This window comes from Artibeus jamaicensis, unplaced genomic scaffold, assembly GCF_021234435.1.
Source record: "Artibeus jamaicensis isolate MK-2021 breed Jamaican fruit bat unplaced genomic scaffold, CSHL_Jam_final contig_867, whole genome shotgun sequence".
In the NCBI taxonomy this organism is placed as follows: Eukaryota; Metazoa; Chordata; class Mammalia; order Chiroptera; family Phyllostomidae; genus Artibeus; species Artibeus jamaicensis.
In genome coordinates, this window is record NW_026521995.1 from 3379086 (window position 1) to 3395988 (window position 16903).

General features: G+C 35.8%; 1 protein-coding gene across 2 annotated transcripts in view; it reads right to left on the reverse strand.

Moving 5' to 3' along the window:
• DNAJC1 (DnaJ heat shock protein family (Hsp40) member C1) overlaps positions 1-16903 on the reverse strand; it is a 263953-nt gene that overhangs the window by 26012 nt on the left and 221038 nt on the right. For both annotated transcript variants that reach the window (XM_053654764.1, XM_053654765.1), the window contains exon 9: positions 6109-6228. In XM_053654764.1, the coding sequence (XP_053510739.1) occupies positions 6109-6228 (120 nt within the window). The remainder of the gene's footprint in view (positions 1-6108; positions 6229-16903) is intronic.

Below are 16903 nucleotides of genomic sequence, written 5' to 3' on the forward strand. Positions count from 1 at the left end.
CTTATCTTTTCTATAATATTTTAAAATTACTTGTCTTGTTTTTGGCTCACTAGGAGATTTTCCTGATAACTTTCAATCATTGTACTTCATTTTAGTAGGAATGGTGTCCAACAGGGAAAACTACATAATTAATCGCTAGTCTGTCCATTGGCCTGGATAGAGTTTTGCTATATGTTAATTCATTTCTGTGCCAGAGGTTTGTAGATTTACATTCCATGTCACCATTTCTATCTTAGCACTGAATAAAATCACACAGGACAGGATAAAAATAGCCAATTAATAAAACACCAAAAAACTATAATATTTACTTACATACATAAATGCAAAATCCTAATAAATTATTAACAATCACATTTAACTACCTATTCAAAGAATAATATTATATGACAAAGCAAAGTTTATCTTGGAAATATAAAAAAAGAACCTTGATAATATATTTATCTTTACTAGGTCAAAGGAGAAAAATTACATGAACATGTCAAGAGATGGTTTAAAAAACCGTTGTTAAGCTTTGACTGGTATGGCTCAGGTTGGGCATCGTACCACAAAGCAAAAGGTCACCAGTTCAATTCCCAGGCAGGGCACATGCCTGGGTTGCGGGTTCGGTGCCCAGCTGGGATGAGAGTAAGAGGTAGCCAATCGATGTTTCTCTCTCACAATATTTTTCTCCCTCCTTTCCCCTCTCTCTAAAAATAAATTCCCTAGTTTAATAATATAATAATATAACATTTCAATGACTAATACTATTAAATTTAATGGCCAAACATTAGGTTTCTTAAGATGTTGAACAAAAAAATCAAAAAGTCTGCACTATTACTATAATATAACAATTCTCTGGAATTGCCAGCTAAGCAATAAAATAACTTATAAAGAAAATGGCAAAGTAGTATTTGTAGATGATAGGACTGTTGTTCAATTCTAATGAATTAACATAAACTGTATTTGAAATAAGACCAGGAAGTAAGAAGTCAATTATAAAAATTGTCCCCCAAATAATTTTCACTTATTTGACAGGCAATGATGAAAAACAAATGATGTTTAGTGTTTGAGACTGAGGAAGTGGCCTTTCTCAGACACTACCAGTGGCATTGCACTATGTTGTCACCACCTTTCTGGGGGCCAGTTTTAGAGACTCTAAAACCATCCACATTCTTGAACCAAGCAGGTCTGCTTCTAGGAATATGAGGTAAGAAAAGTTATAAATGGAAAGATAAGAAAAAACCCTCACAAAACACAGACACCCTAGCAAAAAAGAAAGCAGTTTAAAGGACAATCAGTAGGATGCTACTTAATTACATCAAGGTATCATGAAGCATTATGTGAGGGTTTAGAAAAATGATGTGGCTCTTACTTTCATGGGAAGAAGCTGATGTTTCCTAGCAAAGTGAAAAGGGCAGCTTACAGATTAACACAGTTAAAATTATGTGTAGTCATCTGCTTATATAGGAAGACTAAAGTCTAAAATGATATATAACAAAATGTTTCTAGAAGTCATTTTTTACTTGAGTGTACTTCTGAAAATTTTTTCTATGGACATAGTTTTACCACAAAATTCTAATGCTAAGTCTCTAGACGCATTTAAAGTGTTTTTCAGACACACAGCAATAAAACAGCATTAAATAGTACGAAGAGCATGTTAGAGGAAAAGTCAAAATATCAGGCTGTCCCAACCCTGCTAACAGTTGTCACCATAGACACACCTTAGGAGCAGTTTACTTCATTGTGAAATGGTTGTCTAATCTACTTCACAGTGCCATTGACGATCAAGTAAAATAATGTAAATTTAAATGTCTTTAAAAATGTAAAATACTATGAAAATGAATCATGGAATAATCAATATTATCACTTAAAGTAGTTAAGCTTAAAGTCTTGGCTTGACCTCTTTACTGAACTTTGCAGTGTTACTCTCATGTAGTAACTATACCTTTTATAATCCTGTCCTGTGTGATTTTGCTCAATGCTGAGACAAAACTAGTAAAATGGAATGCAAATCTATAAACCTCTGGACCAGAAATCACGTAATAGCAAAACTTTAAACAGGCCAATGGACAGATTAAACAATTATGACGTTCCCCCCATGGACCCCGAAAGTTCTACTTCTTCAAAACAATGCTCTGCCTTCTCTGTCCTTCAAACAGGGAATCAAGTTGCCTGAAATTCTGAAACCAATCATTCATATACTTGGGTTAAGAAACTGAAGGCTCCTATTAAAATACAAATGTGTGTGTGTAAGTATTTGGTAACACATTATTATTTTCTATTAATATCAGATAGAAAATTGGTTATTAAATTAGCTAGTGACTTATCCATCCAGAAAAATGGAATAAAAGCCCCTGAGGCTAGAGGGTGAGGGAAGAACGGTCGGAGAGGCTATGCGATCTGGCTGAGATCAGGGGATCTGCTAGAGCAGGAAGCCTGGTTAGGAGGATAGCAAGGATGAAGACAGAAAACTAAAGGGACAGTCCTTGTCATCTTTACAACTTGTGTGGGACTAGTCTGACTCTACAAAGTTACAGAAATAATATATTTGCCAATATGCTTACTACGTATTTAGTTCACTCATAAAAACATAAAGTTTATTTTCCATTGAAGAATTCACTTATATATTTTTAAAACTGCCACAGCATATAAATATTCCCCAAGAGGCATCTCTTTAACTCATTTCTAGCAATAGAAAATAAAATTGAGAATTTTAGTTTTTTCCCCTCCTCCTTTTCACGCTCATATGGGGACACTTATCTACCTACACACCTCCTACCTCTCACTGTGGTACTGAGCTAATTATAAAAGTCTGTTTAAATCTGCCCACCTGTCTTTTGTTTTGCTGCCTACCTGGGTCTTTCCCAAGCAGGCAGTAAATCTCCAATCAGTCTGTTACCACAACCAGAACGTAAGAGATTAGTGACCGAGGAGAGAAGCAGAATCAGTTTACATCCTTTCAGGCTAGAGAATGATACCACCTCACAATCAAGAAATCTGAGGCTCCCTGATCTTAACTTAGAAAACCTGCAGTTAATAATCACATTCAAGTTGGTTTTACATGCCAGACAGCTTTTGTTTCCTCTGCTGTTTTTACAATTTGAGTGTTCTTTGTGGTTATCAAGTTATTTGCTGAAAGGCAAATATTAGTATTTAAAAAACTTAATCCATAATAAAGTAGTTCTTACAGTTTAGGTGTATCTGGGTTAAAATACGCTTTGCATTAATTTTTTACAAAGCTAATAACATTTCTTGTATTTATCTGGAGAAGAATTTAGCAATAACTCTTAAATTATGACAATTAATAGACTGAAAAATTCTTTCTTAACTGAGGAATTAAATGCATTTTTCATTGTAACCTGTCAACCTAAATCAAGACTATAAAGATACCACCATGGCCACACTCTCACCCTTCCCAGAAAAAGGTCAATTGTTTCTCAAAGGAAAGAGAACTAACCCTGAAGCTACAAATTTAGTAAGGAAAACGGGTCAGAGAACAGATGTGCAGAGCCAGAGGGATTTGGTACAGGTGATCAGGTCAGTATGCAGTTTCCGAGGACAGCAAACTGAACTTGCCTTCTTCTTTTTCATATGAAAAAAAATCTAATTAACAGTGTGAGCCAAAAAGTGATCTTGTAATGTGTGATTAACTTTTACTTAACATTCTAGAGAAAGCACTTGTATTAGCCAAACCCACTTCATCTGCTTCAATATAATTTACTGTGTTCACTAAAATGAGTTAGCTGAGTCTCCAGACACCTGTTCTCTTTTAGAGGGTAATTTACAAGGGTGTGTGTGTGTAGTTAGTGAAATGAAAGGTATAGGCCAGCTATGGAGATGATGCTCACAGAATGAAAATACAGAGTGAGTCTTCATATACACTGACATAGAAGAAAAGTTACAATGGCATTTTTGGTGCCATAAAGTTCAGGTATAGTAAATATTGATTTCCAAGGTACTGTTGGTATAATGAAAATGGAGCTAATATTTGGAAGAAAAAATCTCAAAAAGTCATGTTTGCTACTTCCCTGATAAGAGAAAAAATATCTATTACAGATATGGAATCAGTCTCCTTTTGGTTTTGGCAAAGAGAAAACTCTGTGGCAGTTTTTTAGAAGAAAAAAAAAGGAACATATGGAATGAATTTGCGAAAGTTTGAAAAGATGTCTTTGCATACACGGAGACAGCACTAAGGTGATTCTTGTAAATTGTTGAGTATTTCTAGATCTATGATACTAACTGCCCATCTCAAGGCTCTGTTGGTTACGTCATGTATATTCTTGGCATTTAAACTTCCACCTCTCTCTTCTTAAAAATATAGATTACAAATTTAGCTGGATTATAATGACAAATTGATTTAAAATATTGCTCTATTCAATTTCCTACCTGCCTTTGGCATTATTAACTGTAAGTTCTCATAGAAATGTTATTTAAAAAGTTAGAAGCAGTGCTGTCTTTGAAGGAGAGATTAGTGAACTATTATTTCTCATTAGGCAATTAAGTTAAAAACTGTGGAGCCCTATTAAACCAGTTTATTTTATAACAAAAATTATTTTAGTAACTTTTGTTAATCATTTATATTAACAGTATATAACTGTATAATTGGAAGTTCATTGTACTTAAAACATAACCTTATGGTTCTTTCCTAGTCACCTAAGATAACTGGTCTCCTCATGAAACACTGCAAAAAAAAAAAAGTTACAAGATACAAGAGCTTCCCCCCATATGATCAGACTTTAACTCTGAAGCCAAAATAATATAAAACATCTGATAAAAATCCAAATAGTAATATTTTAAGTGTGATTTTAAAAAGACCTGTCATTAAAAGGCATTAAAAACATTCCTATATATAATTTAAAATTCTCAAAGAAGATCCTGTCTAAAAGAAAAAAAATGACAGTAATGTTTTACAAGTTTGTTTCTAAATTAAAAAATGGTAGTTTACTACAAAACAAATAGCATTTTATGTAACAAACTTCTTTTTTTGGTGGTTGTGCTTATTAACCATTTTTGAGGGTTTTTAAATTGTTAATTATCAAAAAAGACCCAAAAGTATACTAACAGAATTGAGGGGGACATTTGAATCTTTGCTTTCAGTTAAATATTTCCCTTAAATATTTTAGGTCTATAGGATTTTTTAAAGTAAATGCTTAAGTAAATTCAGTAAATAATTAAAGAATATTTACTACCATTTGTGAGAATAAGGACCATATTGATGAAAATAAAAGTTTTTATATAATAAATTTTATTTAGTTATTTTTCAAGTACATTTTTTTAATCTATTTCTCCCATCCCACCCCCCCGCCCCGTCTCCCCACCTCCCTCCCATTCCCCCCACCCCAGTCCTCATCCCTGTGTCTTTCATACTTGTTCTTCATAAAAGTTTCTTTCAATTTCAAGTAAATGTTCACTGAGTATTTAGTATTTAGGTGCTGTGTTAGGTGCTTTTATAAAATTCTCTGCCTTAAAAATTCCTAAATAAAAGCACCCAAAGTATTAAATCTAAAACTTCCCAGGTAAACACTTTGTTTTTTAAAATGTTAGGTATGGCCAGTCATATTACATTTATTTATATATATATATATATATATACACACACACATTTGGGGGATATTAAACAACTTGTCAAAATAGGTGGTAGGCATCAACCTTGAAATAAAAACAAACATTATAGAAATATTGCTCATTTAGTTAATGCAAACCATCTGTCTAAATACCTATGGCAAGCAACCTGTATAATTCAATGTTAAAAAGATCCAGCTGAAATACAACTTCTCTTTTCTTCTTTTTTTAAACCTAACTTTTATAATTCTGATCAGTCTGGGAACTATTTTTTTCCACAGCTGAAGGGGTCACTCTAAACACAAAAACTAGCATTGTTTTTCTGTGATTAGGTATTAGTAGCTTAAGTCTCTAAACACCAAATTCCTCAAACAGCTGTTAATTGTGGACCAGGGGACTGGTTGACATCTGCTTCTTCCTTATTTCGTTAATGGTTCACTTCCAGGTCCTAAAGGATTGTAGCCTTTCTCCAAAGATAATGTTGGAGGCATCTATGTCTGCCTTCTACATAAGTTGGCTTGTTCTGGTTTGTCACTCTCCATACAATGCAAATCTGAGTGTACTCACATCTGTCACGGATCGACCCAATTCGTGGGCAATCTTTTCCCATCGACCTGGGGTCCCTCCTGGGAACTTAACCATACTTCTTGTCAGCTGGCTGAGGTCCTCTTCTGTCCATTCAGGTGCCTGCAAAATATTGAAGAAAAAGATAATTTAAAGAATGTTTGCCTGTGAGGCAAACTATTGGTAATATGCTTTCTGCAAAAACAATATTACAATATATCTAATAGTTAGAGGTTTGAGTTGCATATTTAACATTAGAATGCAAAACTCCAGCAGCCTTTTAAATTTTCCTACCAGAAATTAGAAAGCAGAAATATTGTGAAGCCAGGTTTTTGAAGATACATTTTTTAAAAAGACAAGTTTTGCATTAAAGAAACCACCCACAAGTCCTATGATATGCATTGGGCATCACTACTGCTCACAAATGCCTCATATATGGTTACTATAAAAGGTGTTGAAGTTTTAAGGAAAACTATAAGGTTTTTTGCTTTCTTTCAAGTATAAGCATAAATGACAATGTCAACAAGTAAATGTAGAGATCTAGAATCATAACTGTGATAAAGATCTATTTTTTGTTCATTATAAGTACCAATATTCTAAAAATCATGTATTTTCAAAAAGTTTAACTTATCATATGCTAGCATTTTATCAAAATTGGGAACAGAAGTAAAATTAGGTACTCATGTGACCAAGACATAAATCATCAAGTCCACTCAAAGCAACATTTCATTTGAGAAGTAGCTTCTAAAAGTTGATCAAATTATTAATTTGAATAATAAAATACCTGGAACAAAATTCTAAGACCAAGCACATTCCTTGCATTTCACTCAGTACTACCACATGGACAAACCCAAAGCTGAGCAAAGCAAAAGAAACTGTTATGAAATAACAAACATGTTACAATTATTTTATGTTACATTTTAGCATTAAACTATTCCCAACCAGGGGCAGTAACCACTCTGGTATTAAACAGTACTCTAGGAGTCAGCAGATAGATGGGAGGAAGCCCACCTTATTTTTCTTTAATTAAAAAGAAAGAAAGAAGGAAACCTTTGAGACAAATACCTTTTCTAATCAGCATTTCCGATAATGAACAGGCATACATCAGGCCGTTTGCATTACAGAACCATCAGCACAGAACAACAGTCAGAGGTGAGTGACCCCAGGGACTATCTCCACAGCTACAGCAAAGCTTCTCCCTGACACTAATCCTCCCTGTCATTCTCCCACTGTGCTCTAACCACACTGACATCCGCCTGCCTCACTGCAAGCTTAACGGGGCCCTTCCTGACTTTTTACTGTCTCCCCCAATCAATGGTTCAAGCGTGCTCTTTTCACCATGTCCAAATGGCAGCCTCACTCATAATCAAAGTGCACTGCCCCTGTTAAAGGGCTTTCCGAAAGGCTCTCCCATTTGCATTCATTTGCAAAGCAAACTACTTTTATTCACTTTGTTCTGCTATCAAGAATGTTCCCTGAAGCAGATAAATTGGCATAAATACAACCTGCCACTTAAGAGTCAGTAAATAATAGCCAATAGTAGGGAGGATTTTATCAATCATTCTATTTTGTATCCACTAAAAGCTGAAAGCCTCAAACATATTCATCAGTACAACCCTTAGTATCCATGCATAAATTCACATAAAAAGGTAGCCTGCACTGAGTAAGGTTGAAATTTCTTTGATATTTAATGAATATCAAAAATCTAACTCTCCATATCAGGTAATTAAAAAATGTGAAGTTATTTTCTTTCTTTTTGCTTGTCTATACTTTGTTTAGGGTAAAGAAAAGTGTTTTTCAGATATTATTTAGAAGGATGCAACTGGATTTTCAATGACAGTATATGCTTATTTTTATTGCTGAAAAGCTGAAACTTCAATAACTATACCAGTTGGTTTCAGAAATGCTAAAAGTTAAGAATTTAAATATAAGCTTACAGTACAAAGTCATACCAAAAAGTGTAAATATGACATTGTATGAAGCTATAGTATTTAAACCAAATTGTATATCAATGCAATTTCACACTACAATAATCTTATTTCTGCATTAATTATAACAAACATTTCTGGAGCAAACAAAATTTTCTAACATGTCAATAATATAAAGGCACTGTTTCATGTAGTAAACTCGTTCATCAAAATAATTTCTATTTTTAACAGAATCGCTTTCCAACTACGCTGCATATGTGAGCAATGGACTTAAAAAATCAGTCTGATTTTAATTACTTGTTAATAAAATGAGTGTAAAAGTACAGTGCCATTTTTTCAAAGACAGAAAAGTTTAATTAATTTATTTCTGGGAAGGAAAAATTTTAAATCAAATATTTGGACAGATATCCTGAAAAATTACTGACAGCTAGGACAATCTTTCTTTTTAGTTTCACGGTTATTTCATGACCATGATTTTTATTGTTAATATTGAAAGAAACTAGATCAATAATAATTAGGACCATAGCCTGAAATCTTTGAGAGGATCCTCTTAGCAAGTCGTTATTCTCTCTGGTACAGCTGTGAGGGAGGCACTTTGGTGAGTGTGCAATTCCTCAGCAATAGTTAGTGTGTCTTTAGAGCAACACAGCCCACTGTGATCCAGCTACTACAGCAGCCACGAGGGTGGCCATGGTGTGAATGTATTTTCCTTGTTCTAATCGGGAGCCAACTGTAGCTGTGAAAGTCAAATGAATGCATAAGCATACTGCTTTGCCACGTAAAGCCATGTGTGTCCATTATTACCAAGACACTGGGCCAAAAATCCATCTCTATAGTAAAGTAATGGAAGATACCACATGGTGTGGGGACAGCTGCTGTGGCCGCACAAGCATTCCAATTTTGCATCAGAAAAGCCCCACTCTGGGAATAAATCTCCATACTGAATACAAAATAAAAAGTTTTCAAATTACTCAATATTTTTATGTGATGACCCAAAAGTAAAAGCTGATATGAAATTTTAAATTATATTCCCAAATAATATCCCTTTGGGATAGATTTTTGTCAGAAAACCAGCTATGTTAAAGATTTGGTGCCTTTGACAATTCTTACTATTCTTGGGAGATAGGAGTTGGAGTCTGTAGCAAAAAGTACACTATAGTTTTTAAGTACCCTATACACACTTCCCCCCTCACAGCTTTAGATCATGAAGTGTTAATTAAAAAAAAAAAAGGATCATGCAATTTATTTGGTACTGAAAATTTATAGCCAAATTAGAAGAAAAAATTTAAATGTACTTACTATTTATTGAATTTCCTACTTGAATGACAAAAGGTTCATTTGTATCAAGTAAGTAGATAATGAAATTCCCTGATGAACAATACTTCTATTGAAATGACCTATTAATAATCATTATTCATAAAATTAAAGATGTTACAATTTTTAAAGATTCAGCTCAACTCATAACTTCTCAGAAATGTTACTTAAGAAATAATATCCTTACATAGCATCACCCAGTTAAAATATTAGATGTATATCTAATAATGCAGTTGATATATCTAATTGATATATAATTGAATAATGTTATCTTTTAATTCTATGTTCTTTACTGACTTTGTGTTTTAGAATGTGCATTTGGCTTTCAGCTACATATTTTCCTTTACAATTTCACTATATATGGACAAATGGTATATAAAAAAGCAAACAACAAAATTGGAAACAAATCATTTTAAAAGTCTTTTCATTCTTAGGAAGAGAAACTCTTATTTGAAGAAAAGCTTGCCACTCATCCCAAACTATCAATCTAATGTTGCAGTCCTCGAGCAGCAATCAGCATTTTTCATGCTGTGTCCACAAAGGTCTCCTCATCTGCGGTTTAGTTGCCCTGCCAAAAAAGTGGTCCCATTTGGACCAGTGATCACAAGGTGTGTTCTCTGAGCTGGTAGCAGCCTGCACATTGTTACCCATCTGTGACAAAGTAAGTTTAGAAACATGGAGTAAAGGTTAGAAACAGCAGTTTGATACTGCCACAACAACCAAGTGCATGGTCAATCAACTCTTCCTTTGAACAGAATATACGCCGTTTGAGGTGTTGTTAAACTAGAATGTGAGCTGAGGTGTGAGCTGCACTCTTGTTAGGCACAACATGACTACAGAGTGGCCAGCAACAATTGAGGAAAAAAACTTATAAACCTGGTCTTTCACTACAGATAGTTTGAGAAACACTGCTCAAGACCATGCAAACAGATCAAATCCTTTTTAACTCCTGTTTTGGGAGCAGGGGTAAATAAATCCCCCTTGAGAAGTGAACAAAAAAAGATGTTTAATTTATTCCTTTCAAAGATATTTTACGCCACCAAGGGTGATGGTGATTTTGACACATCATAGAAGATAACTAATACAGAAAGATTAGTCCAGGGAGCATGTCCAGGATGTTTAAAGAACAGCAAAATGATCAGCGCAGCTGGAGCACCACAGGCAGAGAGGGCAGGGGGAGGAGATGAGGCCAGGGAGGGAAGGAGGTAAAATCAAAGGGCTGAGAGGCCACTGCAAGGCTCACTTACTTTGCATGATTCACAAAACTCTAGGAGGGATCTTATGTTTCATTAAGTTATCACTGACATGCAACATTATATTAGTTTCAGGTATACAACATAATTTGATATATTATATCATGAATTGATCATCACAGTTAGTCTAGTTAACATCTGTCACCATACATAGTTACAGTTTTTATTCCTGGGAAGAGAACTTTTAAAATTTACTCTTTTAGCAGGTTTCAAATGTGAAACGTGGTAATTAACTCATTACAGCCACCATGTTGTACTTTACATTTCCATGACTTATTTTATAACTGGAAGTTTGCATCTTTTGACTCCCCTTCATCCATTTGACATACACCCCATGCTTTGTACGCCACTTCTTCTAGCAACTGTCCATCTGTGCTCTGTATCTATGAGCTTGTTTTTTTTTTAAAGATTTATTATTATTATTTATTTATCTTTAGAGGTGAAGGGAAGGAGAGAGGGGAAGAAATATCAATGTATGGTTGCCTTTTGTGCGTCCCCTGCTGGAACTGGCCTGCATGCAACCTAGGCATGTGCCCTGACTGGGAATTGAACTGCGATCATGTGGTTCGCAGGCCCACACTCAATCCACTGAGCTACACCAGCCAGGGCACTCTATGAGCTTGTTTTGTTAAAGACCCCACAGATAAGTGAGAACACAGGGCATTTCTCTTTGTCTTGACTTATTTCATGTAGCATAGTACCCTCAAGGTCCATCCATGTATTGTGACAAGTGGCAGAATTTTCTTTTCTCAAGGGTGGAAGGAAGGGATGGGTGGGGCAGTGGGGAGTGGTGGGGGGAAAATGGAGACAAATGTACTTGAACAACAATTAAAACAAAGAATTTTAATTTTTTATCAAATATGAATAATCTTCCTCTGTGTGCGTGCATGTGCACATATTTACTACCATTAATTTTTTTCAATTGACATTATATTAGTTTCAGGTGTCAACACAGTGTGTTGACATTTGCATAACTTATGAAGTGACATGCCAACAAGAGTGCCACACCTGACAACACACATACTTATTGGGTTGGCCAAAATTTGTTTAGTTTTGTTCACACATGGCTCTAATAGTGTTAACTGTCTTTAACTTCATTTGAAACAATTTTGTTAGATTGTATTGTGACAGCTGTCATATTAGCATACATTTTTAAAAACCTTATCAAAATTGGTGACTTTTTGTCCAGCCATTTTAACGTTGAAGGTGGGAGAAAATACACAACGACTTTTAGCGTATTATACTTTATTTCAAGAGAGGTAAAAAGGCAACTAAAACACAAAGATTTGTGCAGTGTATGGTGAAGGTGCTGTGACTGACTAAACTTTCAAAAGTGGTTTGCGAAGTTTCTTGGTACTATTGACACTTTGGCTAAATAATTCTTTGCTGCGGGCCTGACCTAGGCATTGGAAGATGTTTAGCAGCCCCCCTGGCTCCACCCACTAGACACCAATAGCAGGAAATAGCCGGCATACTCAGAATATCCAAATCAATAAAGTTATTGGTGAAAATGAAAAATGTGTCCTTTATTTTATGGAAAAAATTAAAAGAACTTTTTGGTCAACCCAGTACATACAATATTATTGACTACATTCTGTACACTGAGCATCCCTGCAACTATTTTGTAACCACCAATTTGTACTTTTTTTCCCCTTTAACATTTTTTTATTGATTATGCCATTACATTTGTTTTATTTCCCCTCTCCGTTCCCCTCCACCCTGCAAACCCCTCCCCCACCATTCCCCCCCTTTAGTTCATGAACACGTGTCTCAGGTTCTTTAGATTCTCTATTGCCCCTACTATTCTTACCCTCCCCCCCATCTATCTACTGTCTATGCTACTTATTTTCTGTACCTTCTCCCCTCTTCTCCTTCTCCCACTCCCCTGTTGCTAACCCTCCTTGAGATCTTCATTTCTATGTTTCCACTCCTGATCTAGCTGTCCTTTTAGTTTGCTTTTGTTTTAGGTGTGGTTGTTGATAACTGTGAGTTTGCTGTCCTTTCACTGTTCATTTTTTTTATCTTCTTTTTCTTAGGTAAGTCCCTTTAACATTTCATATAATAAGGGCTTGGTGATGATGAACTCCTTGAATTTGGCTTATCTGAGAAGCACTTTATCTGTCCTTCCATTCTAAATGAAAACTTTGCTGGATAGATCAATCTTGGATGTAGGTGTTTGGTTTTCATGACTTGGAATACTTCTTTGCAGCCCCTTCTTGCCTGTAAGGTCTCTTTTGAGAAATCAGCTGACAGTCTGAGGGGAACTCCTTTGTAGGTGACTGTCCTCTTACCTCTTGCTGCTTCTAGGATTCTCTCCTTCATTTGAATCTTGGCTAATGTAATGATGATGTGCCTTGGTGTGTTCCTTCTTGGGTCCAACTTCTTTGGGACTCTCTGAGCTTCCTGGATTTCCTAGAAGTCTATTTCCTTTGCCAGAACAGGGAAGTTCTCCTTTATTATTTGTTCAAATAAGTTTTCCACTTGTTGCTCTTCCTCTTCCTTTTCTGGTACCCCTATAATTCAGATGTGGGAATGTTTAAAGATGTCCTGGAGGTTCCTAAGCCTGTCCTCCTTTTTTTGAATTCTTGTTTCTTCATTTTTTTCTGTTTGGTTATTTTTTCCTTCCTTCTGGTCTACTCCCTTGATTTTCATCCCAGTTTCCTTTCCCTTACTATTGGTTTCCTGTGCATTACCATTCATTTCAATTAGTTTAGCCTTCATATGTTCCTCTACTTTGTGACTAAAACCAACCAGTTCTGTGAGGATCCTGATCACCAGTGTTTTGAACTGTGCATCTGAAAGTTTGGCTATTTCTTCATCACTTAGATTTATCGGCTCTGGGGCTCTGAGTTGTTCTTGAGCCATTTTTGGTCTGTTCATGCCCATTAAGTATGAGGAGTGGAACCTTAGTTGTTCACCAGGGTGGGGCCACCCAGGTCGCTGGTTTGTGAAGCTGTATGTGGAGGTGGGGTCAGAGAGGGAGCAATGGCGGTCCTCTTCGCTCACCCAGTCCATCCCACCACTTTCCCCTGCCTGTTTATCTGAGCACAAATGTGCTGCCCGCTGCCCTGCACCATGGGGTCTCAGTGCTCGCCTCTTCAGTGGTTTATCTGCATGCAAATGCTCCACCGATCGCAGACAGCCAGCTGTGCCTCTTCCCTGTGTCTGCCCCTAGCTAGCCTGCACCTGGGATCCGCGCCTTCGGCTGCCTATGCACCACCTTGGTCGGGGATCTTTTTGGCCAACCCGCTCCGCTGCTGGCTTCGCCCCTCTTACCAGTTTAGCTGAGCATTTTGTTGTTTTCAGACTCCGTATTGTTGATTTTCTGTGTGGTTTGGTTGTATTTATTATTGTTAAAACTTTATTGTTTTTAGATTTGGTTGTGCACGGACGCAAGGTGTTTCCACTTACGCCTCCATCTTGGTGGAAGTCTCCCCAATTTGTACTTCTCAATCCTTTCACCTTTTTACCCAGTCCCCCAAACCCCTCTCCTCTGGTAACCACCAGTCTGTATAAGTATGCTTCTGTTTTGGTTGTTCATATATTTTGCTGTTTAGATTCCACATATAAGTGAAATTATATGGTATTTACCTTCTGTCTTATTTCACTGAGCACAACAACCTCTAGGTCCATCCATGTTGTCTCAAATGATAAGATTATTTTTATGGCTGAATAATATTCCATTGTATATATGTACCATTTTTGAGTTATCCATTCATCTATTGATGGATACTTGGGTTGTTTCTATGTTCTGGCTATTATAAATAATGCTGCAATGAACATGGGAGTGCATATATCTTTTTGAGTTTCTGGGGCTTTTGGGGGGTGAGGAATAAACACCTAAGAGTGGAGTTGCTGGGTCATAAGGCAGCTCCACATTTGATTTTTTGAGGAGACTCCAATTGCTTTCCATAGTGGTTGCACCAAGGTAGATTCCCAACAATAGTGCACAATCCAACCTTTTCTCCACATCTTCGCCAACACTTGTTTGTTGATTTATTGATGGCAGTCACTCTGGCATGTGTGAGGTAGTACCTCATTGCAGTTTTAATTTGAATTTACCTGGTAATTAGTGACATTGAGCATCCTTCTATACGTCTGTTGACCATCAGTAATGTATGTCCTCTTTAGAAAAGAGTCTATTTAGTTCTTCTGCCCATTTTTTAAACTAAAGTGTTTATTTTTTTGTTGTTAAGTTGTATGAGTTCTTTATAAATTTCAGATATTAACCCCCTCTCAGATGTATCATTGCCAAATATCTTCTCCCATTCAGCAGGTTGTCTTTTTTTGGTTGACGGTTTAGATTGCTGTGCAAAAACTTTTTAGTTTGATGTAGTCCCATTTATATATATTTTTTCTCTTATTTTCCTTGCCCAAGGAGATATGTCAGAAAATAATATTGCTAGGAGAAATGTCAGAGATTCTGCTGCCTATGTATTCTTTTAAAAGTTTTACATTAAGTTTTTAATACATTTTAGGTTTATTCTTGTATGTGGTATAAGAAGGTAGTTTAGTTTTTTTTAGATGTATCTGTTAAATTTTCCCAATACCATTTATTGATTAGACTGTCTTTATTCCATTGTATGTACTTGCCTCCTTTGTCATATACTAACTGATGAGATAAGCATGAATTTATTTTTGAACTCCCTATTCTGTTTCATTGATCTATGTGTCTGTTTTTATTTCAGTACTATGCTGGTTTGATTACTACAGCCTTGTAGTATAGTTTAATCAGGTAATATGATTATTTCTTTGCTCTTCTTTGTCAAGATTGCTCTGGCTATTAGGGGTCTTTAGTGGTTTCATAAATTTTTGGAATATTTGTTCTAGTTCTGTGAAAAACATTATTGGTATTTAAATAGGAACTGTGTTGAATGTACAGACTATTTTGGGTAGTGTGAATTCTTCCTATCCAAAGTATGGTACTTGTTTCCATTTATTTGTATCTTCTTCAATTGCTTTCTTCACTATGTTATAATTTTCCAAATACAGGTCTTTTACTTCCTCAGATAAATTTATTCATAGGTATTTTATTTTATTTTGATGCACTTGTGACTGGCCTTTCTTAATTTCTCTTTCTGATAGTTCATTTTTTGTGTAAAAAAAGACAACCAATTTTTAAATATTAATATTGTACCCTGCTACTTTAATGAATTCATTTATTAGTTTTAATAGGTTCTTTGTGGATTCTTAAGACTCTCAATATATAGTATCATGTCAACTGCAAATAATGAAAATTTTACTTCTTCCTTTTCAACTTAGATGCTTATTTGTTTTTCTTGTCTAATTACTGTGGCTAGGACTTCTAATACTATGTGGAATAACAAGTGGTGTGGAATCTTCTGTCATTTCTGATCTTAAAGAAAAAAGCTTTCAGCTTGCCCTGGCTGGTGTAGCTCGGTGGACTGAGTGTGGGCCTGCAAACCAAAGGGTTGCTAGTTCAATTCCCTGTCAGGGCACACGCCAGGGTTATGGGCCAGGTAGGGGGTGTGTGAAACACAACCACACATTGATGTTTCTCACCCTCTCTTTCTCCTTTGCTTCCCCTCTCTCTAAAAATAAGTAAATAAAATCTTTTTTTAAAAAAGCTTGCAACTTTTCACCACTATGACATAAACTGTGGGGTTGTCATATATGGTTGTTTTTAAAATATATATATTTTATTGATTATGCTATTACAGTTGTCCCATTCCCCTATTTATTCCCCTCCACCCTGCATCCCCCCTCCCACTCATATTCCCCCCCTTTAGTTTGTGTCCATGGGTTGTATATATAAGTTTTTTTTTTTTAATTTTTAAAAAATTTTTATATTGATTATGCTGTTACAGTTGTTCTATTCCCCCTTTCATTCCCCTCCACCCTACCCCCCATCCCCACCATTATCCCCCCCTTTAGTTTATGACCATGTGTCTCAAGTCCTTTAGATTCTATATTTCCCATGCTATTCTTGCCCCCCTATCTATTTTCTATCTACTATCTATGCTACTTATTTTCTGTACCTTCTCCCCCCTTCTCCTCCTCCCACTCCCCTGTTGCTAACCCTCCTTGAGATCTTCATTTCTATGTTTCCACTCCTGATCTAGCTGTCCTTTTAGTTTGCTTTTGTTTTAGGTGTGGTTGTTAATAACTGTGAGTTTGTTGTCCTTTCACTGTTCATGTTTCTTTAACTTCTTTTTCTTAGATCAGTCCCTGTAACATTTCATATAATAAGGGCTTGGTGATGATGAACTCCTTGAATTTGATCTTATCTGAGAAGCACTTTATCTGTCCTTCCATTCTAAATGAAAGTTTTGCTGGATAGAG